The sequence below is a fragment of the Heptranchias perlo genome, chromosome 3 (assembly GCF_035084215.1).
Source record: "Heptranchias perlo isolate sHepPer1 chromosome 3, sHepPer1.hap1, whole genome shotgun sequence".
NCBI classification, from domain to species: Eukaryota; Metazoa; Chordata; class Chondrichthyes; order Hexanchiformes; family Hexanchidae; genus Heptranchias; species Heptranchias perlo.
Window position 1 is genome coordinate 57,894,522 of NC_090327.1, and position 25,363 is coordinate 57,919,884.

General features: G+C 42.0%; 1 protein-coding gene across 1 annotated transcript in view; it reads right to left on the reverse strand.

The window, feature by feature from the left end:
• Nucleotides 1–25,253, reverse strand: part of kcnq3 (potassium voltage-gated channel, KQT-like subfamily, member 3) — a 398,610-nt gene extending 373,357 nt beyond the window's left edge. Inside the window, exon 1 of the mRNA XM_067979766.1 lies at nt 24,561–25,253. Coding sequence (XP_067835867.1) covers nt 24,561–24,877 — 317 coding nt within the window. The 5' untranslated portion in view covers nt 24,878–25,253. The remainder of the gene's footprint in view (nt 1–24,560) is intronic.
• Nucleotides 25,254–25,363: the final 110 nt, after the last annotated feature.

Consider the following 25,363-nt stretch of genomic DNA (forward strand, 5'->3'; position numbering starts at 1 on the left):
ATCTCGTACATACTCCAGGAATTCATCCTCCACAGTATTGTTGCTAATTTTGTTTGGCCAGTCTATATGTAAATTAAAGTCATCCTTTATTGCTGTAGTATCCTTGTGCATCTCTAATTTCCTGTTTGATCCCATCCCCTACATTACCACTACTGTTTGAAGACCTACAGACAACTCCTACCAGTGTTTTCTGCCCCTTGGTGCTTCTTAACTCCACCCTGACTGATTCTATATCTTGATTTTCTGAGCCAATATCCTTTCTCACTATTGCTCTGATTTCATCCTTTACTAACAACGCCACCCCACCTCCTTTTCCTTTTTGCCTGTCCTTCTTAAATATCGAATACCATTGGATATTCAGTTCCCAGCCTTGGTCACTCTGCAGCCATGTCTCCGTAATCGCAATTATATCGTATCCATTTACATCTATTTGCACTGTTAATTAGTCTACCTTGTTACAAATGCTTCGTGCATTCAGATATTGTGCCTTTAGATCTGTCTTTTTAACATTTTTAGACATCTTAACATTTTTTTGTACTATGGCCCTATTTGTCTTATTACTATTTTTTCTTACCCGGACCCTATTTGTTCGTGCACTCTTTTGTTTGTACACTCTGTCCCTTATCCTTACTCCAATCACTTTCCTGCACTGCTTCTTTGTCTTTGGCATTCTAGATTTCTCTCCACCAGGACCCTCCCCCCACCCCCCCGCTCTATTTAGTTTAAAGCCATTATCTACCTCCCTAGTTATTCGATTCACTAGAACTCTGGTCCCAGCATGGTTCAGGTGTAGTTCGTCCCAACGGAATAACTCTCTCTTTCCCCAGTACTGGTGCCCGTGCCCCACGAATCAAAACCCACTTCTCCCACATCAATCTTTGAACCATGCATTCATCTTCCTGATCCTATTTACCCTATGCCAATTTGCTCGTGGCTCAGGTAATAATCCAGAGATTATTACCTTTGTGATTCTGCTTTATAATTTAGTCCCTAGCTGCTCAAACTCTCTCAGCAGAAACTTTTTCTTAATCCTACCTATGTCATTGGTACCTACGTGGACCACGACAACTGGATTCTCCCTCTCCCACTCCAAGTTCCTCTCCAACCCGGAGGAGATGTCCTTAACCCTGGCACCGAGAAGGCAACATAGCCTTTGGGACTCATGCTCCTGGCTGCAGAGAACAATGTCTATCCCCCTAACTATACTGTCGCCTACTTCAACTACCTTCCTTTTTACTCCCCCCCCCCCCCCAACTTGAACAGCTTCCTTTACCATGGTGCCGTGGTCAGTTTCCTCATCCTCCCCGCAGTTATCCACAAGGGTTGCAAGAGCCTCAAATCCTCTGGACAAGCGCAGGGACTGAGGCTCCTGCAGTACTACCTCCTGGATCTCCATACCTGCCTCACTATCAGTTACACCCTTCTGTCCTTGACCACATGTCAATTCCAAAGGATTTAATCTAAGGTTTTTTATTTAATACTTCACTCTGGGGGCCTCCAAACTAGCCTCTTCTATTCCCTTATCATCCTTTCCTTCATAGCACAGGAAAGAGATTCCCATTGGGAAATCCATTTCCCCAGTACAGAAATTTAAGGGTTGATTTTTAATTTGGTGTACATTCAGGACAGGCAGGGCAGGAGGGAAACATCAGTAGGAGGCACAGGACATTTTAACTCCTGGGTCTCATTTAAATACTGTAGCACTGTCTCACGCCCAAAACCAGTCTGAGTCAGGGCCGTCAGACGGGTGCAGAAATTGGGAGGGCAGAGAGGTGGCAGATGCGACTCAATATGGAATATGTGATGTAATATATTTTGAAGTAAGACTAGATGAAGGAAATACATCTTACATGGTAAAACATCACAAAAATAGGGCTTTTCAAAAGATAATGACATTTGTGCAAGTTTAAAAAAATGTTTCTCCTGCTGGCTGATTGTTTAGAGGCAGACATCCCGTGGATGTCAGTCAAGTGTGAATCCACTTAGTTTCACATTCTAGTGATGAGCATGCCTTTATTTTTCCTACTTCTAGGCTCGTCCATTGAGGAAGGTGTCTGTAGCTTATTGCTACTGAACGGATTAGTGTGCATTAATGTTTTAGTGTTCGTTAATGTGGAGTTATATTTGTGTTCTTGAGGAGTCCAAGGCGATTCACAGTGGGAAGCAGGACTAGGATTCGATCTTTAGATTAACCCCACCGATTACACGTGGTGTATTTATAAAGCCAAGTACAAAATTGAATCTGAGGCCGAATTCTGGATTTTTAGTACGGCTATCAGTGGGGTTGGATCCAAAGACCGAACCCTAGTTCTGCTCTTCACTGTGAATCACCTTAGATGCCCGGAGAACACAGATACATCTTCACACTACACATCCAGGAAGCATAGACACGTACTTATTTGTACAATAGCAATAGGTCACATTGGTGAATGTAGAAGCATGAGTGGTAAAGGCATGTTCACACACAGCTGCTGCATCCACTGTTGTTACTACACAAACTGTCATCTCCTCTGTCAACAGTGTAACAATAAACCATCATCTATGTTGTGGCAACTGCCAACCACAATTTATCCAGGTTTGGGCATCCAGGAGGTGGTACTGGTGTACGCAGTATCTGGCACTAAAAAATGCAACATGCCTGCAGCAGCAGATAATGACTCAGTGAAACATTCACAGTGCAGACAGAAGTTGACACGGAGATGTGGAAACTACAATTACAATTACAGGCTCAACTGCAGCAACTACAACAACTTGAACTTATAGATCACCTTTAACATGGCAAAGTGTCCTTGGAGAAACCAGACACCAAGCACAGAATATTAGAGGTAGCAAGGCAAAGGAGCTAGTAGGAGAATTCTGTAGTACAGAAGCATGATGGCACAGGGTTCTGCTATTGATGAAGGATGGGCAGGGCCATAATGGAGCAGTTGGACAGGTGGAAGCTGGGACATAGAATGGAGTTGCACAGAGAGGATTAAGCAAGGCCATAGGGGGAATTTATAAACAAGGATCAGGATGTTGAAGGCCATGCTCTGGAGTAACCAGTAGGGACAGTGAGGACCTGGGTTAGGTATGTGGGACAGTGCATTGGAGTGCACCAAATTTTTAATAGGGTGGAGTTCAGGAGGGTGTCAAGAAGAGCATTAAAGAAATCTGAATGGAAGTGACAGAAGCTAACACTAAGTCATACACAATATCAACAGGGATGGACACTAAAATAATGAACGTACAACAGTTTACAATGAAGCATTCACAGTACATTTAGAAACAGACAACTATAAATGGTAACCGCTGTTCTTGATACCGAGTTACACAGACACATAAAAAAAGCAGGTAATCAGGCATAATCAGTGATACATTTGGATTTTCAGAAGGCCTTCAATAAGGTACCGCATTGTAGACTCATGACTAAGGTCGGAGCACTTGGAGTCAGGGGACAGGTAGCAGAAGGATAGCAAGTTGGCTGCAAAACAGAAGACAAGAGAGCAGAGGGTAAGAGTAGCTACTCAGACTGGTGGAAGTGAGAAGTGGTTTTCCATAAGGATCGGTGCTGGGACTGCTGTTGTTCAGTGATTTGGACTCGGGAATCGGAATTACAATTTCAAAATTTGCAGACAATGTGAAATTGGAGGGGGGGGTGGTATCGTTAATACAAAGGAAGATGGTGTTAAAATGCAAGAGGACATTAATAATCTTGCAGAATGGACGTGTAATTGGCAAATGAATTTCAATATAGAGAAGTGCGAGTTGGTGCATTTTGGTAGGAAGAATAAGGAGGCCACATATTGCTTGGATAATAAGAGTCTAAATGGGACAGAGGAGCAGAGGGATCTCAGGATACAGATACACAAATCACTAAAAGTAGCAACACAGGTTAATAAGGCCATAAAAACGGCAAACCAAGCACTGGGGTTCATTTCTAGAGGGATAGAATTGAAAAGCAGAGAAGTTATGTTAAACTTGTACAGAACCTTGGTTAGACCACACGGAGCACTGTGAGCAGGTCTGATCTCCATATTATAAAAAGGATATAGAGGCATTGGAGAAGGTGCAAAAAAGATTCACAAGGATGATATCAGAACTGAGAGCATGTACTTATCAGGAAAGACTAAATAGGCTCAGGCTCTTTGCTGTAGAAAAGTGAAGGCTGAGGGGTGACTTGATAGAGGTCTTTTAAGATGTTGATAGGGTAGACGTAGAGAAAATGTTTCCACTGGTGGGGGAGTCCAAAACTATAGGTCATCAATATAAGATAGGCACTATCCAATATCATTGTCCAATAGGGAATTCAGGGGAAACTTCTTTACCCAAAGAGTGGTTGGAATGTAGAACTCGGGAGTAGTTGAGGCAAATAGCATAGATGCATTTTAGGGGAAGCTAGATCAGCACATGAGGGAGAAAGAAATAGAGGGGTATCCTAATAAGGTTAGATTAAGTAGGGAGGGTGGAGGCTCGTGTGGAGCGTAAATCCCGACATAGACCAGTTGGGCCAAATGGCCTGTTTCTGTGCTGTTGACTCAATGCAATGTAATAATCAGCTTAACTTGAAGAGCTGACACTGGCACAGGTACAATAAGCCAAATGTCCTTCTGTAATGTAATTTCTATGATTCTCTCTATTATGCCTATGGTGGCTAATGAGATCTACACAGTATATGGAGGAACAGACACTGGGATATACACATTACATACTGGAACTGATAATAAGACATCCACAATACATACACAGGCTAGTACTGAAACATACTGCATACATAATGGAAGTGGCACATGCATAACGCCACATAGAGCAACTACAAAAGGCACACACAGTATATAGACAAGCTGACACTGACTAAACACACTGGGGTAGATTTCCTGCTAGATTACGCTGGTTTTATCAACGCAATCTGCCCACCAAACTAGCGCAAAATCAAGTGTAAGTTACATCAAGTGTAAATTGAGTTTCTGCGACCTTTTGCGCCGGTTCAAAAATCATTGCGCCCAAAGTTGGCCCCGCCCACAAATCTAGCCACGCCTCCAGATCGAAATAATGAGGATGGCAAGTTTCCACCGATTGCACCTGTTTGAGGCAGGTCTTTAAATTAAGCTTGTTTTCCTAGGTGCACAGGCACTGGTATTAAATGTGTTCACATATTAAAAAATATTGAATTTACTAAGAAACTGACTAGTGTACACCAATGAAACTAGTAAATGGTTCAGTATAGTTTTTTTTTAAAAAGTCATTTTCAGTGATTTAAAATCAGGTTACTCAAAGATGGAGGACTAGCTAGTTATTAAAAATGCTTATTTTTTGTGATAAACCCATTTTCAGCTATATTAATAAAACTGCACCGGTTACCACTCTTAAACACATCAATGATTATTTTTTAATGCAAGGAAAAAAAACAATTACGTTCTGTTACACTGGTACATGGAAGATTTTACGTTTGTGATTAAGCAAATGCATTTCAGCAAAAACTTGAACGATAACCTAATCAGTGCAATTTCAGGCGCAGTTTGTGACCAATTTGCCGATTGCATCCAAAGTGAAAACTCGAACCCAAGATGCACAGGTGAGACACAGACATAGATTTTATGAATTTTGGGTATTATTTTATGCTAAATTTGGGTCAAAACAATCAGCAAGGAAATAAATTATTTCTTTATGTCATTAATAAAACAAAAATGTCCATAAGCCAAAAAACTAGGAAACTAAAAGTAAGTCAAAGAAACACAGTTCACTGTGACAGCAGGCAATGAACTGGATCAAAGAACAGAAATCTATTTTTTTGGCAAATCGCAATTTCCTGAAATTTCACGGCAACATTTGCATGTTAGGGCTTTCAGTGTAAAATAAATGTTAGAATTTATTTTTAGGTGGTTAATTCTCAGGTTAAAATCAGAAGATCTGTACATACACAAACAAACATTGAGGCATACATTACAGGTGTGCACTGAGACGTACACAGAAGATGCGAGAGCTGCCACTGAGTCATTTACATTACACAGGGAGATGGAATAAACCATGGGCCATAATTTGCTGTAGCAGAGCATCTAACGGCGTCTGCTGTTAAACGTGCAAGGGCAAGTCTAGGTTTTTAAAATTTTTGTGTGGCAAGTTGCTGAAAGTGCGAAGTGATAATATCGCAGTGAGGGAAACACGGCATCCGGGACCTGAGTGATCAGGGCAAGCAACTGTGTATCTCCTTAACCAATCAGATTGAAGGATTGTGAAATTAACAGCACAGGGACTGAGAAGGAAGTATAAATTAAAATGGGTGAATTCAATGTCAAATCAGGTACAGAAAGAGAAATAAAGAGGGAAAAAAAGATTGGAGAGAGAGAAAAAGAGAGACAGACAGGAAAAATAAAAATTTTACATTTTTAAAATCTCCAACAACAATTAAAACCTGAAGGAATGAGACTCCACACTTGTAATAGTTAATTTTCAGTGCCAGGGAGGTTGATTGGCAGAAATTAACACTTATCATATTGTTAACTGGGTACTCAGACTGAAATGGACAAGACTTAACTTTCTGTGGCGAGTTTCATTCGTACTTACCATGCCAATACAGGAATTTCATGCCGTTCAATGCATTTTAACAGTGAGGCAAACAGCGAGATGCTGTTTTCATGAAGCCAACAGTGGAGCGGCGCATCTCGGACAGCAACTTTTGGATTGCCACATTTAACCGCACATCTGCCCTTGTCTGAAGTTGCAGTAGCATTTGCACATAAATAATGATGATCACCATTAGCCTCACCATTATTTTGACAGCAAATTATTGCTCCATGTATTATTTACAATAAGATGTACAAGCCCCCATTTTATGAAGTTCCACCAGAGGCACAAAGCTTTGCTGGAGGCGGTGGAAGGTCAGACAATATGGCCCCAACCTTGAATGCCTAATTCGATGGACACCACATTTTGCAATCCACAATTTCAGGAGTGAAAATAATGTCACATGACAGGCATGCATGAGCCGTGTTAGCATGGAATATATTTATTTACGTTTTGTCTCAATAAATTTCATGTCTTCAGGTGAGGCTCTGCCCATACTAAATGGGCACTTCGACTGTCCTGAATTCTGGCCTGAAGTAGATTGACCAGAATCTGTTGTTTCAGCTGCTGTTAAAAGTGAGGTTTACTGCATTTGCAAGTATATTTTACTGCATTCTGTTCCATGCATTACACAGTTTTATTGTGGAGACACAATGGCAGACCATACAAGATCTGAATGCCAAAGGAGAGGGGAGAATAGCTGCCCCCAACAAGGCTACATTTAATTGAGTATGGCACCAAGGAGCCTTAGCAATGGGAATCAAAGGAGGAGAAACCCCCCCAGTGGCTGTAGTCATACCCGACACAAAGGAAGATGGTTGTTTTTCAGAGAACGATCATCGCAGCCCCAGGGCATCACTGCATTTTATACACTGAAGCTGTATATAGCAGTTTTGTTCTCTAAGCGATGGTACCTATCCTGAAAGATTGAGCAGGCTGCGGCTCTTTTCTCTAGGAAAGAGAAGACTGAGGGGTGACCTGATAGAGGTCTTTAAGATTATGGAAGGGTTTGATAGGGTAGACGTAGAGAAGATGTTTCCACTTGTGGGGGAGACCAGAACTAGGGGCCATAAATATAAGATAGTCACTAATAAATCAAATAGGGAATTCAGAAGAAACTTCTTTACCCAGAGAGTGTTTAGAATATGGAACTCGCTACCTCAAGGAATAGTTGAGGCAACTAGCATAGATGCATTTAAGGAGACGCTAGATAAACACATGAGGGAGAAAGGAATAGAAGGATTTGCTGATCGGGTTTGATGAAGTAGGGAGGGAGGAGGCTTGTGTGCAGCAGAAACATCGGCATGGACCTGTTGAGCCGAGTGGCCTGTTACTGAGCTGTACATCCTTAATAATCCTTTGTAAGACAGTCAGGAGCCCTGCATATCAAATTAGCGCACCCCAAAAAAATGGGACGGCTTTACGCAGGAGTCACATCAGCAGGCAGAAGCCTCACCTTGCAGCATTTCTGGTGGGAGGAGGAAAACATAAGCCATGTTCTGTGTATAATAGGTACAGAAGCTGAAACTGAGGCACACTTAGTATATGTAAGACACATAGATATTAAATTATGTATAGGAACCGAGTGTGACACATTCCTTGTACCTATAGGGGTTATTATAGAAACCACTCTCAGTACATACAGATGCTGTCAGCTACACAGCAGCAGACCCTTTAACTATTTACCCATTGAGTAAGTGATGTACCTAGAGACCGTTTCATTATATTGGAGTGAGAAACTGTCCCATGAGCATGGTTTCATACCATAAAAGAGGCCCCATTACTGGTGGTCCCATTTCTGCATGTCCAGAGATTATATTGTGGGGTAGAAATTAGATTGAGCCCGTTTTCAGGAGTCCACTTTTGGAAGAAACGAGTGGCACTGAACCAGAGAGAATATCTACTGCAAATTGAAAATTTATACCAGTTGAGTATACAGGATAAATATGTATCAAAAATGAACAATTTCAATTAAACAAATGGATTAATAAACAAATTAAAAGTGAGATAATGAGGAAAAATGAGCATAGCAGCTGAGGCTGATTTGTGAAACATTGACGATCATTATATGGGAGCCAATGAACACTAGCGAGGTACCAGAAGATTGGAAATAGGCTAATGTAGTTCCCATAGTCAAAAAGGACGACACAACAGACAACTACAGATTATTAGTCTTCCATTCTGTGTAAAATAATGGAATTGATTGTCAGGTGTAAACTTCAGGAGATTATATATATATACACATACATACATAAATACTGTGGCTACAAGAGCAGGTCAGAAGCTGGGTATTCTGCAGCGAGTGACTCACCTCCTGATTCCCCAAAGCCTTTCCACCATCTACAAGGCAAAAGTCAGGAGTGTGATGGAATACTCTCCACTTGCCTGGATGAGTGCAGCTCCAACAACACTCAAGCAGCTCCACGCTATCCAGGACAAAGCAGCCCGCTTGATTGGCACCCCATCCACCACCTTAAACATTCACTCCCTTCACCATTCGCAACCCCTCAGATAATGAAGCAGTCCGAGCCCGCATGCAGCAAGACCTGGACAACATCCAGGCTTGGGCTCATAAGTGGCAAGTAACATTCGCGCCAGAAAAGTGCCAGGCAATGACCATCTCCAACAAGAGAGAGTCTAACCACCTCCCCTTGACATTCAACGGCATTACCATCGCCGAATCCCCCACCATCAACATCCTGGGGGTCACCATTGACCAGAAACTTAACTGGACCAGCCATATAAATACTGTGGCTACGAGAGCAGGTCAGAGGCTGGGCATTCTGCGGCGAGTGACTCACCTCCTGACTTCCCAAAGCCTTTCCACCATCTACAAGGCACAAGTCAGGAGTGTGATGGAATACTCTCCACTTGCTTGGATGAGTGCAGCTTCAACAACACTCAAGAAACTCGACACCATCCAAGATAAAGCAGCCCGCTTGATTGGCACCCCATCCACCACCCTAAACATTCACTCCCTTCACCACCAGTGCACAGTGGCTACAGTGTGTACCATCCACAGGATGCACTGCAGCAACTCGCCAAGGCTTCTTCGACAGCACCTCCCAAACCCGTGACCTCTACCACCTAGAAGGACAAGAGCAGCAGGCACATGGGAACAACACCACCTGCACGTTCCCCTCCAAGTCACACACCAACCCGACTTGGAAATATATCGCCGTTGGGTCAAAATCCTGGAACTCCCTTCCTAACAGCACTGTGGGAGAACAGTCACCACACGGACTGCAGCGGCTCACCACCACCTTCTCAAGGGCAATTAGGGATGGGCAGTGAATGCCGGCCTCGCCAGCGACGCCCACATCCCATGAACGAATAAAAAAAAAACACCAGCGCACCATGGCTGCAGTGTGTACCATCCACAGGATGTACTGCAGCAACTCGCAAAGGTTCTTCAACAGCACCTCCCAAACCCGCGACCTCTACCACCTAGAAGGACAAGAGTAGCAGGCACATGGGAACAACATCACCTGCACGTTCCCCTCCAAGTCACACACCATCCTGACTTGGAAATATATTGCTGTTCCTTCATCGTCGCTGGGTCAAAATCCTGGAACTCCCTACCTAACAGCACTGTGGGAGAACCTTCAACACACGGACTGCAGCACCACCTTCTCAAGGGCAATTAGGGACAGGCAATAAATGCTGGCCTTGCCAGCAACACCCACATCCCATAAATGATTTTTTTTAAAAATCTAGTTAACAGCAGTCAGCATGGATTAAGAAGACCCTGCCTGACCAACCACCTCGACTTCTTTGTGGAAGTGACAACCCAAGTAGTCTGTGCCTGGATTTCCAAAAGGTTTTTGACAAAATTCCACATAAAACGCTCTTAATTAAACTCTAAGCATGGGAATTCAGGATAGACGTTGAAAAGGGATAAGAAACTGAGTGGAGGTTAGGAAACAACAAGTACTTGTTAGAGGAGTAATGTCAGAGTGGGGAGCAGCAAAGTACTGGGTAGGGTACATTAGGTCTTAGTGTTGTGGCCACTACTGCTTCTAATTTAGATAAATTACCTGGATTCAGAACCTGCAAAGTGGTCAAATTTGCAGATGATGCCAAACTAGAAGGGGCCGTGAAATCAAAAGAGACAGCTCAGAAATTGAAGAATAAGGCAATATGAGGAAAGACTACAAAAACTTAGGCTTTCTTTCTGGAAAGAAGGCGCCCGAGTGGTGATGTTATAAAGGAATGCAAGATGATGAAAGGTACGGAGCAAGTGAATGCAGAATATAACTTTAAATTAAATTGCAGAATTAGAACCAAGAGACACAGGTTCAAGCCAGTTAAAGTTAATTTAAGGGCTGATACCAGGAAATTATTTTTCACACAGAGTGATCAACATGTGGAATAAACTTGCAGATAGAGCAGTGGAGGCAAAAACCCCTGGAATCATTTAAGGAACATTGGGTGCTACCATGGTGGGGAGAGCTTTCAGATCTTTCTGGATTGACAAATTTAAGATGTAATTATCTTGTGACAACAATTTTAAAAGAGTTATATACAGGAACATAGGAATTACTAGACGAAAAAAGACCCAAAGTCAATCTAGTCCACCTTCCACCATCCTGGTAGTCGCACGATACAATGATAATGGAGTTGTTGACTAATCATAGCAATCAATCTCTATCAATTACTCTACAACAGACCCAGAAGTGACACAAGGAAAACCCCAGTGGCGAAGCGCTTTAGGAACCATAGGTCCAAAGTCCATCCAAGCATGCTACACTTACCACGTCATGTCTCAAATTACTCATCAACGGTATCCCAATTGCATTTAGATTCCAAAGGATCTCAGAAGCTTCAAAAGTATTGACTGGGAAATGAATATTCAGCTTCGTACAATACTCGGTAATGAAGCTGCAATCCTTACATGTATATCAGTTTTCCTTTGTATGGCTTTGTTAGCTGTGTGTGTGACAGGTGAATAAACCATGGAATTTGATAACAAAGTTCTTCTTTTAGTGGGTTCCAGGTTGAAAGTAACTGCAACGTAATGCTAATCAATCTGCAAATGTTTACATTAAGTAAAACTCCAATATCAATATTCATTAAATCAGTTGACCCACTGTGCCTGAACAAGTGCTTATGATAACTCTTTACAGATGCTGATGAACCTGTTGTGTTTTCCTAGCATTTCTGTTTATATTTCAGATTTCCAGCATTTACAATTTTTCTCTTTTAACGGAGATATATACTATCACTTCCCTGCTCTTTTCACATAACCTTGAATATTCTTCAAGTGTTCATTTAATCCTTACTTTTCATGATCAACTTGATTTGAATAACCACTTGTGATAATTAAATCCATATTCTAATAGCCCCCTTTATGCTTCTGGTCCTAATGTTGGCAAAGAAAAGTAAGAATACTACACCCATGGAAATTACAGGCTTACCTCACTGTTTTACATGAACTATTAGCTAAAATCGTGACAACAAATTTTGGGTTTGCATCTCCCCACACAATTCACAAGGACCAAACTGATTTTGTAAAATGACAGTATTTCTCTGATATTCAAGGAATCTCTTATTTATTATCTTGCTCATCACACAGCCATCACCCCGCTTAGTCTTATCTGGTATGATATGGAGAAAGCCTTTGGTCGGATGGAGCGGAAATATTGATAGAAGTTTGATTTTGAGACAATTTTATTCAGTGGATTCGAAACAATGCACTTTGCTCCCTTACCATCAATTTTGCTGAATTGTACAAGCCCATCTCCTTCCAGTTGGGCTAGGTCTTTGCTAGGACTTCCCTTCACTCCTATTACTATTCGTGGTGCCCACTCATGACGAGTCTTGAAGCCATGGTCTTCGCAATAGAGACAAAAGCATTTAAATATGTCTGTACCTTGCTGGTGTTTTGTGGATTATTCATGATCCCCGATTCTTGATCCCACCATACTCAGCTTAATTTTCAAACTTGGGAAAATAGGATCATTTGAGCAGGCATCACCTCAACTGGGATAAAACGGTACAACTTTGAAAATTCTCCCAAAAGAACAATGAAACTTATTTTTGTTTGTAGCACAGATCGGGCAGGCAGTGGACAGGGCAATTGTTCCGCCCACTCCATGACATCACAGGGAAGCCCAATTGATATTCGTGGCCAGACCTCATTTAAATATTGGAGGCAAGCTGCCGGCACTAATCGTGCTGCTTACAGGCAAGTTGCCCTTTGAGAGGGTGAGGAATTCAGCTGCCTGATGCTGCTTAAATCAACCTGCAGCTCTCAAAGCATTGGTGGAGTTTTCAATGGTGGTGAATGGACTGTGCATTACTGAGGTAGTAGACAGAATGACAATGGACAGAGCACCCTGATTTTCAGATATTGCCATGGAGGTGCTTGTGGAACAAGTGAGGACCAGAAGGAGGTCCTCTCTCCTTCAGATTGGTGATAGGTGCCCCAGCAAATTAGCCAGCAGCAATGGGGAGTGGTGACTGGGCAGGGGACTGCCAGCAGTATAGTTCCTAGGACCTGGCTGCAGTGCAGGAAAAAAAATTTAATGATCTTACTGGGATTGCCAAAGTAAGACTCCTCTTCACATCTCTCTTACTCTCTACGCAGCCCTAAAACACTAGACTTTAGCTCCAGCAAAACTGGCCTCACAACTATTTTCTCCTCTTGCCTACACTTGCTGCTTCTTCCTCTCAGCATTCACACTATGCTAAGCTGGCTCACTTAGCTTCACAACTCTTCAAAACAGAAAGCACATTATCCCACCCCTACTCTTCTTGCAGGAGAAGCTCCACACAATCAAAGGGAGAGCTTTAGAAAATGAACAGGTCCCATTATGTTGCCAACTTCGACTCCAATAAGGACGCCATCATCAACATTATTAGCAGAGAGAGGACAGGCAGCATTGCAGATGGCGAGGCTGGAGACCACGCATGGCAGAGTGTTTGTGCATTTTCCCTTCAACTCTCCAGCTCACACACAGCATAACAACCATCACACATCAGTTGCACGTTAATGTAATGGAAGCCTGTGCGATTCATGAACAACAAATTGCATTTATATAGTGCCTTTAGCGTGGAAACGAGCACCAAGGAACTTCACAGAAGCATAATTAGATTAAAGAACTGAAACCTATCCGAAGGAGATATTAGGAGGGGTGAGCAAAAGCTTAGTCAAAGAGGTGGGTTTTAAGGAAGGTCTGAACTGAGCAGAGGGAGATGCTAGGTCTCAGGAGGGAATTCCAGCGAATGAGGCCTAGAGGCACAGCTGCCAATGGTGGGGTGAAGGGAGTGGGGGATGACAAGAGGCAGAGTTGGAGGAATGCAGAATTCTCAGAGGGGATTGTCGGACTGAAGGAGGTTACAGATAGGGAGGGGTAAGGCCATGAAGCGATTTGAATACAAGCATTTTAAATTTAGGGCATTGTGAGACAGAGAACCAACAAAGGTCAGAGAACATAGGGGTGATAAATGAGCGGGACTTGATGCCGGATAGGATATGGGAAGCAGAGTTATGGATTAGCTGAAGTTTATGGAGGGTGTGGGATGGGAGCCGGTCAGGGGAGCATTGAAATAGTAAAGTCTACACGTGACAAGAGCATGGATGAAGGTTTTGACAACAGATGGGCTGATGTAGGGGTGGAGACAGGTGATATTGAGATGGAAATGGGTAGTTTTTGTGAAAGAAAGGATTTGGCGTCGCAAGCTCAGCTCAGGGTCAAATAGAATGCTGTGGTTGCAAACAGTCTAGTTTAACCTGAGACAGTGGCTGGGGATAAAGCTGTAATTGGTGGTGAGAGTAGAGAGTATGTGGCAGGTGCTGAAGATGATGGTTTTAGTTTTCCCAATGTTTAACTGGAGGAAATTATGGCTCATCCAGCACTGGATGTCGGACAAGCAGTCTGACAATACAGAGGCAATGGAGGGGTCGAGAGGTGATCGAGAGTTAGAGCTGGGTGTCGTCAGTTTACATGTGGAAACTGACCCCATGTCTTCGGATGATGTCACCAAGGGACAGCATGTAGATGAGGAAGAGGAGGGGACCAAGGATAGATCCTTTGGGGGCACCAAACGCAACGGTGCTGGGGCAGGAAGAGAAGCCATAGAAACATAGAAAATAGGAGCAGGATTAGGTCATTCGGCCCTTCGAGCCTGTTCCACCATTCAATATGATCATGGCTGATCCTCTATATCAATACCATATTCCTGCTCTCTCCCCATACCACTTGATGCCTTCTGTGTCTAGGAATCTATCTATCTATCTCCTTCTTAAATATATTCATTAACTTGGCCTCCACAGCCTTCTGTGGTAGAGAATTCCACAGGTTCACCACCCTCTGAGTGAAGAAATTTCTCCTCAATTCAGTCCTAAATGTCCCACCCCATATCCTGAGACTGTGACCCCTCGTTCTGGACCCCCCAGCCAGGGGAAACATCCTCCCTGCATCCAGTCTGTCTAGCCCAGTCGGAATTTTATATGTTTCAATGAGATCCCCTCTCATTCTTCTAAAATCGAGTGAATACAGGCCGAGTGGATCCAATGTCTCCTCATTCAACAGTCCTGCCATCCCAGGAGTCAGTCTGGTGAACCTTCGCTGCACTCCCTCTATGGCAAGTATATCCTTTCTTAGGTGAGGAGACCAAAACTGCACACAATACTCCAGGTGTGGTCTCACCAAGGCCCTGTATAACTGGAGTAACACATCCTTGCTCCTGTACTCAAATCCTCTTGCAATGAAGGCCAACATACCATTTGACTTCCTAACTGCTTGCTGCACCTGCATGTTTGCTTTCAGTGACTGGTGTGCAAGGATACCCAGGTCCCTTTGTACATCAACATTCCCCAATCTATCACCATTTAAATAATACTCTGCCTTTCTGTTTTTCCTTCCGAAGTGGATAACTTCACATTTATCCACATTATACTGCATCTGCCATGTATTTGTCCACTCAACTTGTCTAAATCGCCTTGAAGCCTCTTTGCATCCTCCTCGCAACTCACAATCCTACTTAGTTTTGTGTTGTCAGCAAACTTGGAAATATTGCATTTGGTTCCTTCATCCAAATCATTGATATATATTGTGAATAGCTGGGACGCGGGCACGGATCCCTGTGGTACCCCACCAGTCACCGCCTGCCACCCTAAAAAAGACCCATTTATTCCTATTCTCTGTTTCCTGTTAACCCATTTTCAATCCATGCCAGTATATTACCACCAATCCCATGTGCTTTAATTTTGCACACTAACCTCTTATGTGGGACTTTATCAAAGGCCTTCTGAAAATCCAAATAAAACCACATCCACTGGTTCTCCCTTATCTATTCTACCAGTTACATCCTCAAAAAACTCCAGGAGGTTTGTCAAATATGATTTCCCTTTCATAAATCCATGTTGACTTTGTCTAATCCCATTGATATTTTCTAAGTGTCCTGTTATCACATCATTTATAATAGACTCTAGCATTTTCCCTACTACTGATTTAGGCTAATCAGTCTGTAGTTCCCAGTTTTCTCTCTCCCTCCTTTTTTAAAATAGTGGGGTTACATTTGCCACCTTCCAATCTGCAGGAACTGTTCCATAATCTGTAGAATTTTGGAAGATAACAACCAATGCATCCACTATTTCCATGGCTACCTCTTTTAGTACTCTGGGATGCAGGTTATCAGGCCCTGGGGATTTATCGACTTTCAGTCCCAGTAATTTCACCAGCACTTTTTTTTTTACTAATACTAATTTCCTTTAATTCCTCCTCCTCACTAGACCCTTGGTTCCCTAGCATTTCTGTGAAGTTATATGTGTCCTCTTACGTGAAAACAGAACCAAAGTATTTGTTTAATTGCACTGCCATTTCTTTGTTCCCCATTATAATTCTCCCGTTTCTGACTGTAAGGGACCTACATTTATCTTCACTGATCTTTGTCTTTTTACATACTTGTAAAAGCTTTTACAGTCCACTTTTATGTTCCTTGCAGGTTTACTCTCATACTCTGATTAAAAGGGGAAAAATAATCTCTTGGTCCGTTTTTGCTGAATTCATTGCTGGCGATGCTCTGGCTACAGTTGGATAGGTAAGAGTGGGACCAAGCCAGGGCAGTCCAAGTGAGCTGGACAACAGAGGAAAGGCATTGGAGGACAATGGTGTGGTCAACCACGTCAAAGGCTGCAGAGAGATTGAGAACGATAGTACACCGTGGTCACAGTCACAGAGGATGTCATTTGTAACTTTGATTACAGGTGTTTCAGTGCTGCGGCAGGAGTGGAAACCTGATTGGAGAGATTCAAACATGGAGTTGTGGGAAAGATTCAAGGACTTGGAGCCGAACGGGAGGTTGGAGCTCGGGTAGTAATTTGCAATGACAGAGGGTAGGTTTTTTCAAGCAGAGATGATGGCAGCGATTTTGAATGGGAAGGGGACAGTACCTGTGGAGAGGGGTCCATTTACAATGTCAACTAGCACGGGAGCCAGGAAGGGATGTTGGGTGGTTAGCATTTCAGTAGGAATGGGATCCAGGTCTCACGGATAAGATGAACTTAGAGATGACATGGGGGAGATAGGAGAGAAACTAGAGACAGAGATTCAGACCTAGGGCAGCGGGTCCTGGGGTAGAAGGAGGGAGAATGTTTGGCTTAATGGGCAAGGGAAAGGAGGGAAGCAGCAAAGGCAGCTAAAAGTTGGTCTGTATGGTGACAAAGAAGTCCATGAGTTCCTTGCACTTGTTAGAGATGAGGGTAGAGGACAGGGTTTTAAGGAGATAGTTGGTAGTGGAGAAAAGAAGCTGGGGGTTATGTTTGCTTTCCAGCTTGGTCCTACAGTAGGTTTTGACAGAGGAGAGTGAGGCCAGGCAGAGCTTGATATGGTCCAAGTGACGGATGGCTAAACCAGTTGTGTGCCAGATATGCTGAAGTCTTTGCCCCTTGGACTCGAGAGTTAAGATGGAGGCCATACCACGGGGAATGATGGCGATGGGATACAGTGAAGATTTTGCTGCAGCAAGGGCATTAAAGGCGGAGGTGAGAGTGGTTGAGCAAATCAACAGCTGAAAAGGTATTAGTGAATAGAGGACAAAAGTCTAGGCAGTTATAAGTTTGAAAGTGTAGTTGTAAGCAACTTGGGAGAGAAATTTTTTCATTGGTGGATACAGAAAAGAAGTGGGGTTGGAGTGGGGTAAGGAGATAAGTAGTGAGGGATTCAAGGAAATGCTCAGAGATGGTCTTGTCAGTGATGAAACCACGGGTGTATAGGCCACGGGACATGGTGAGGTTGAGGGCTGGTCATGAATAGGGATGGAAGAGTTTATATGGATTTAAGGAGGTCAGAAGAGCAAAGAATTCAAAGGAGAGGGGGCAAGGGGATCGGAGATTGAGATTGGAATCAACGAGAATGTGTAGCTCAGATGAAGTTTTCCTAGTATAAAATGTTAGAGTATACTCCACCCCACATTATTTTCATAAAAATGGAACCATAGAGGCCAACACTAATCAGTGAGGAGAGGAATCATTGGCACCCTCCTTCATGTTTTTTGGCAGTGCCCAAAAATCTTTCTTATTGGAGGGTTAGGTGATGGGCGCCAGTTTGGAAGTATGGGACTAACCTTAGACGCAGAAGAAGAGAGCTTCCCAACAGTGGCACATCCTGAGATCCTGGGCTTTAACATGACCCAGGATGCAAATCAGTTTTGAGTACCATATTACTAGGTAGAGAGATAAGAATGAAAAGAATAATTCAAAATGGAGACAAATTCAAATGTGCTTTTTTTTGGTCTTGGAAAGCAGAACATCAAGGGTAGATTTATATAAATTAGATGTAAATATGTATAGCTCATTAATACGTTGTGCAGTGACTAGAATTTCACTTCACTAAAGTTTTGTAATAAAATTATTAAAAACATTGATAATTTTAAAAAGCACACTCACTGTGAACTGAGTAAATATTGAAGTGTGCGTGGGAGAGAGTGAAAATTTTAAAAAGCACACCAGAATACAAATTAAAGCCTTTCCACGTAACAAAATGAATTGTGAAATACATAATTAATTAATTGTGCATTAATAAAGCCAGTCCGAAATAACATTCATTGGGCCATAATTTGCTGTAGCAGGGCATCTAACGGCGTCTGTTGTTTTTTTGTGTGGCAAGTTGCTGAAAGTGCAAGTTGACGACGTTACAGCAAGAGAAACAGGGCAACCAACTGTGTATCTCCTTAACCAGATTGAAGAATTGTGAAATTAACAGTGCAAGGACTGAGAGGGAAGTGTGAATTAGAGTGGGTGAATTCAATGTCAAATCAGGTACAGAAAGAGAAATAGAGAGGGAAAGAAAGATTGGATTAAGAGAGAGAGAAAAAAAAGCTTCTTAAAAATCAATTTTAAATTTTAGTTTTTAAAATCTCCAACAACAATTAAAACCTGAAGGAATGAGTCTCTACTTTGTACTAGTTAATTTTCAGTGCCAAAGAGGGTGACTGGCAGTATTTAAAACTTATCACGTCATTAAAAGGGTACTTAGACTGAAATGGACGAGACTTAACTTTGTGGCGGGTTTAACGCGTATCTACCGCACAAATACAGCAACTTCACACCAATCGATGCATGTGAGGCAGACAGCGAGATGCCGTATTGCATCACGGACAGCAGTTTTTGGATTTCCACATTTAACCACGCATCTGCCCTTCGCCTGAAGTTGCTGTAGCATTTGCACATAAGTAACGGCGAGGGCCATTAGCATCACCATTATTTTGACAGCAAATTCTGGTCCAATATTCTTCAAGGGATGAAATTCCCCCTGTTTACAAGTTCAGTGAAAAAAATCAGCACAAGTACAAAACTGATTCTCATTCTGTACTCATGCCAAATTTTCATGAAATTTTTTGACAGTAGGAACTGCTAGAATTCTGCCTGAGCAATAGCCTCTTACTCCAACAAACTCCCAAACAATGCAACGAGGGAAATATTGTACATTTATTGAAAGTTACAAGCTCCCATCTGTAGTCATTCCGTATTTTTTTCCATTTCTCCAGTTTCTGCCCTGACTCTTTGCTGGGGCTTGATTCCACAGGTGCAGGCAGGTCACCCAGGTGGCCATTCTTCATATATACACTTAGACTATGAGTGTCACCAGCCTATTCAACTGTCCGCATCCAAGACCAGACATGCATGGTGGATCACAAGAGAGGGATCAGGAGTGGGAACCCTTGGGGATTTCTCCCATCTCTAGCCCAGGGGCATGGAGGCCAATTGTAGCGACCCTTTAATCATCCATCAGAGATCAGCTTACAGCACAGACTGATTATTAAACTGGGCCTGTACAGCTGAGCACTAAACTGGGTGATGGATTTACCAACTGAGTCATCAGAGGAGCTTTTAAACACACAGCATCACTTGCTGCCCTTGTTGGAGGCTGGGATATGCAAATAATGAAAAAAAAATCAATTTACATCATATCATCTTTAAAATATTCTTGATAATGCATCAAATTCTATGGAGTCGAGAAATTCTATTTTTTTTATTTTAATATATTTAACAGCCTCTGAATAAATATAGCACTGGAATTGTATGGTGTTACTGTAATAATTTTCAGTAACATATTTTCTGGCAAGGCATTTACACAAAAATGTCCCCAGTGCAACTTCTTCCCAATGCAATTTCCTTAATGGAAAAGAAAATCACTAAAATCAAAACTTAGTAATTTTTTTCTCATCAATGAAAATCACATCAGAAAAGATATGTGATAAGAGTTTAGAAATGGTATGGCTAATACCATTTATTTAATGGGGCACAATTACAACCCTCGAAAAGCAAGGGGGCACAACAACCTCAACAAAACATGCAATAGATTTGCAAATAGATGAAGCTAGTGTTTGCCAATGATGGGGGAAGTGAAATGCAGAAACACAATAGTAATTGTGGTTTTCCCAGGCAGAGGAATGGACAGGTAGTTCTGTAGCTGCAACCAAGGATCTCAAATGGTGTATTGCGACCCAGGTGCCAGAACGGGGCATATCACGGAGCAGGTGCAAAATATTTGAGAGGGCAGTGGAACAGCCAGAAGTGCCGGTTCATGTTGGAACTAATGACATAGGAACAATAAAATTGTGGTTCTGCAAATGAAGTTTCAGCAATTAAGTGAGAGATTAAAGAGCAGGACCTAGGGGGTAGCAATCTCAGTAGTACTCCCAGCACCACGGGCCAGTCGGTATAGAATAGCAAAATAAGGAGTTAAATGCATTGCTGGAGATGATATAGGAGGAAAGGGTTCAGATTCCTGAGATGCAGCCATATTTTTTGGTTCTCTCCCCCTCCACCAAGGCTGAGACACCGATTGAAACTACTTATTTTGGTGATGCTCGACAACACTCTGTACATTGAGAGTTTGTGGTGAGCCCAGTACTATTGTTTTTCGTTTGCTGCCCACAAATACCTTCCACAGCCACTGGGAAAATAAAAAAAGTTACAAACTGCAACCTAAAGAGACTGCATATAGAATCTACCCTAAAATATAAATGGGCCTGATACCACAAGCCTGTACAATGTTAGAGAATCATGAGGAGAATAGAAAGAATAGGGGATAAACTTTGGAAAGTAGACGGACATACAAAAAAAGTGCAAAAATGACCTTGGAGATGAAAATAGCTGAAGAAACCAAGTGCAGTAATAAAACATTCTTCCAGTACTGTAACAGCAAAAGAGCAATTAAGATAGGAAGTAAGAATTCTGGAAGAAAAAGTGGAGATGATATTAAAGAGAAAATAGTCAAAACACTGCATACATATTTTCTGTAGGTAGGACAACACAAATATGTCGTCCAATTGTTATAATGCTTCAAATATCTTACAAGACATTGTGGCATGTGTATTAGGCAAGATTAAAGAGACTGAAGATAAAATATGCAAGGCTGTTAAAGGAGATCAACAAAATTTGTGGACACCACACGACCAGAGGATATAGATTTAAGGTGATTGGCAACAAATCCAAAGGTGACATGAGGAAAATCTTTTTTACGCAGTGAGTGGTTAGGATCTGGAATGCACTGCCAGTGGGGGTGATGGAGGCAAATTCAATCATGGCTTTCAAAAGGGAACTAGATAAGTACTTGAAAGGAAAATATTTGCAGGGCTAGGGGGATAGGACCAGCGAGTGGGATTAGCTGGATTGCTCTTGCATAGAGTCGGCATGGACTCGATGGGCCGAATGGCCTCCTTCCTTGCTATAACCTTTTTATGATTCTATGATTGAAAGGAGGTAAATTTAATAACTATCTATCTATACCATAATAACTTAATGTGTCAGCACATGTCAGGAATCACACTCCAGATGGCACGGTTATTAGAGATGCATAACAATCTGTGAAATGCAGATCAAAACCACCCAGCATTTAACCTCCAGCCTAAATCTCCAATTTGCAAAGTTCTCTCATTAAGCAACAATGAAATTCTGAGTAACCTCAGGCTATGTTTACTTAACAGCAATTAGACTTTGTGGCCTTAAAGCGACAGGCTAGTTTCAATATTACTCCACCTTAGCATATATTTAAAAAAGGGAAACAATTCTGATCCAGACAATTAGAAGCCTATGAGCCTAACTTCTGTATGGGGCAAAGTAATGGAAATAACCTACTAGGAAATAGAAAGCATGGTTTTAGTAAAGAAAAGTCACACCTTAAAAAAATTCTCTTCAACTTCTTTGAGGATGTTAAAGTAGACAGTGGGATTCCTTATGATATGGTGTATTCCAAAGGGTTTTGATCAGGTTTCACATAAAGACTTCTGATTGAGCTAAAACTTGGGAATCCAAAGTAAAGTATGGGACTGGATAGAAAATTAGCTGAAAGACAGGAAATAGGATACTAGTGAGAGATCTTTTGTCAGACTAGGGGAAATCTACAGGAGTTATTGCTTAGACCTCAGTTGTATTTTGTTTACATAAGTAACCTGGATTCAACTACGAGATTGTCAAATTTGTGAACAATAAAATGGTTACAGCAGTAAATTACAATATTGCAGCTAAGGATCTCAATTATTTATACAAACATATGGTAGATGAAATCTTATTGACAAATGCATAGTGAGCCACATTGCAATAATACAAAATGAATGGAATATAATTCCATATTAAACTCAGAAAGGAGTAACACTGAACTCGACAATCACAATATCTAGACAATATTGTGAGCTAATTAAAAAGGCTAGCAAAATGCTGTGATATTTAGCCAGAACAGTGGTTTAAGTTTAAAGTTCCGTAATCAAGTGAAATCTGCTGTATTGATTTTCCACTACAATCTACCTTTAACTGTGAAGAAATCGGATTTGTACTTTATAGCCTGAATCACACAGTATGGCAGAGTGTTTATTCGTTTGCTTTCCGAAGACTAAGAGAACACAAAAAAACTTGTCAATTCCAGAAAACTACATATTGCGATAGAAGTATCTGTTCAACCCTGCGCAAAGATGCATTACCAGATAACGTGTATGTTATGTCACATTCCGGCTGATGGGGGTGAGGGCCAACAGGAGTGATCTTTGGTGCTGGGCACAAGAGAACTATCTGGTGGAAGCTTAAAAACATAATAGCTCATAAATTTGATTTCCTTTCCACTCTCGTGAACAGAAACTAGTACTGCATCAGTATAGGTTCAACATGGTTTTATACTTACATTATTTTTGCTGAATTTATACAATTACATTACTACTTCACACTCTTCAATTTAGTAAGTTCCAACTGCATAAATACTGAGCAATGACAATAACACTACCGGAATAAATATAGAATACATTACATTGTATATTATGATTTTATTTTTAATTATATGAGTGTGTTCACAGATGATGTAACAGAATCTTGTTCTGTTGACTACACACAACAGTCAAGCTTCACTTCTGTGGGTCATGATGTCACCAGATTGTGTTGTGCCCTTGCAACAACCTCACTGACATCTATTAATCTCCCACATTATTTTGAAAAACCTAATTTTTTGACTGTAGGCTCATGTACGAATAGCTTTAACAAAGTGTATAAGTGTCAGACGTGTTTTTCCATTGCAATGGTTCATGGTGTCCTAATGACGAGAGGGAATGTTTCTCTGATCAGAAACATATGAGGAAAGGGAAGGGTAAACTTTACTTTGGGCAAAGTCCATGCCCATATAAAAAGGAGGCAACGTGCTGCCATCAATCTCTGTGTCTCTGCACACCACCCACTAGCCATTTCCATTAGAAAGTGGAGAGGTCATTTTCTAGTCAACGCAAAATATGGATATTTTAAAAAACTGATTAAATCTTCTACCTCTAAATAATGTTAACCCATTTTCTAAAAATGTCATTTGCCTATAAGATTTCTCCCACAACTGGAGGAGTGATTTATTGTGTGGGTGTAGGTTCAGAAGTACAAATAAAACTCTGGTAAAGTCAGTTATTGCATATCACTATTTAGGAGATACCTGTTATCACTAGACTCCACGTTACAGCTTCACACAAGGGTTTCAACTGGAACTCGGGAAGATACACAAAATTCAGTAACTTATTCTATGGCCGGTAGACCAATAATTATGTCCTGATCCTATTACGGTTCCATATAAACATCCACCATACTGAATAGCAATAGCCAATTTCCTAAATCAGATCTAGGCGTGGCACTCTTAACACCAACACACAATGAGTCCAGCAACAAAACAGACTCCCTTTTGTTATTATTTTACCTGAAAATGTACAGAACTGTGCAAGAAATAACAGCGTGGGGAAAGATATCGTGTGTGGAAATATAATTTCTGACAGTAGTTAAAAATCAGTAAAATAAAAACATAAATAGAGCGATTATAAATAAATTATAATTACGTTTACAGCGATACTGACTGTCAAGGTATTTTGACTGACTTCAGGAGTAAAACGAAGATGAATTGTTGTGTCAGTATTTTTAAGGGTAGACAAAGCGAGGTATGGTCAGTGTAATCCCATGCAACAAGACAGGGAGAAATCACAGTGAAATCGCTCTGATGTGCGTATAAATGAAACCAAGCTGCAAATATGAAGAGGCTGCGACGAGTACTTACACGAAGGCGTGATAGACCAGTGCCCATCCTCCGGGTCTCTCCAGAGCATCGTAGATAAAGTTCTGCAGTTTTCTGTGGGCTGCTTTCCTCTTGCTTGGTCGACTGTATCTCAGGGGTTTGGCCAGGAGGCTGAGACCTTGCTTCGCTCCCGGTTTGCTGTCTCCTTTGCTCCGTCCTTCCAGAAGCAAAGCGCCGTCACGGTCCGCCCCGGAGCTCAGTCCCAGTCCCACCACCCCGGGCTCGGTGTCAGTGGCGAAACCCACCCGCAGCTTCTTGCCATCGCCATCACCATCACCATTCCTGGACTTGAGCCCCATGGTCAGTAGGCACGCCGATCCTCACTGTAGGCAGGGTGGCAGAAAGCGTGGAGAAAGCAAATGCCATGGCTCGTAAACAGAGACCAGAGCTCAAACGAAGAGGTCCCATCAGGATCTTTGAGGAGTGGAAAGGTCTCTCTACGTCTCCCTCCTTAATCAGGTTGGATGGTGAGCATCACGCCCCTCACTTGTTTTTTACCTGTTGTTATAACTGACGCAGCCCTCTATAAGGGCTGTACTGAATGCACTGTGTTGTTACCGGGAGGTGGGATGTGGATTTGCTGGGAGCATTTTCCGAGAGGGAGGGAATACCGACGGATGAAGCCGAAGGATATCCAGGAAGCAGAGGAGTAGGTTCTGCTCGCCACACGCCAACACGTGACCAGCATTGCAATTTGCATCCCTTAAAGACATTGGACCACTTTCCACGGATCTTAATACAACCAGTTTTAAGGAAGACTTTTGTATGTGCAATTTCAATTGGTT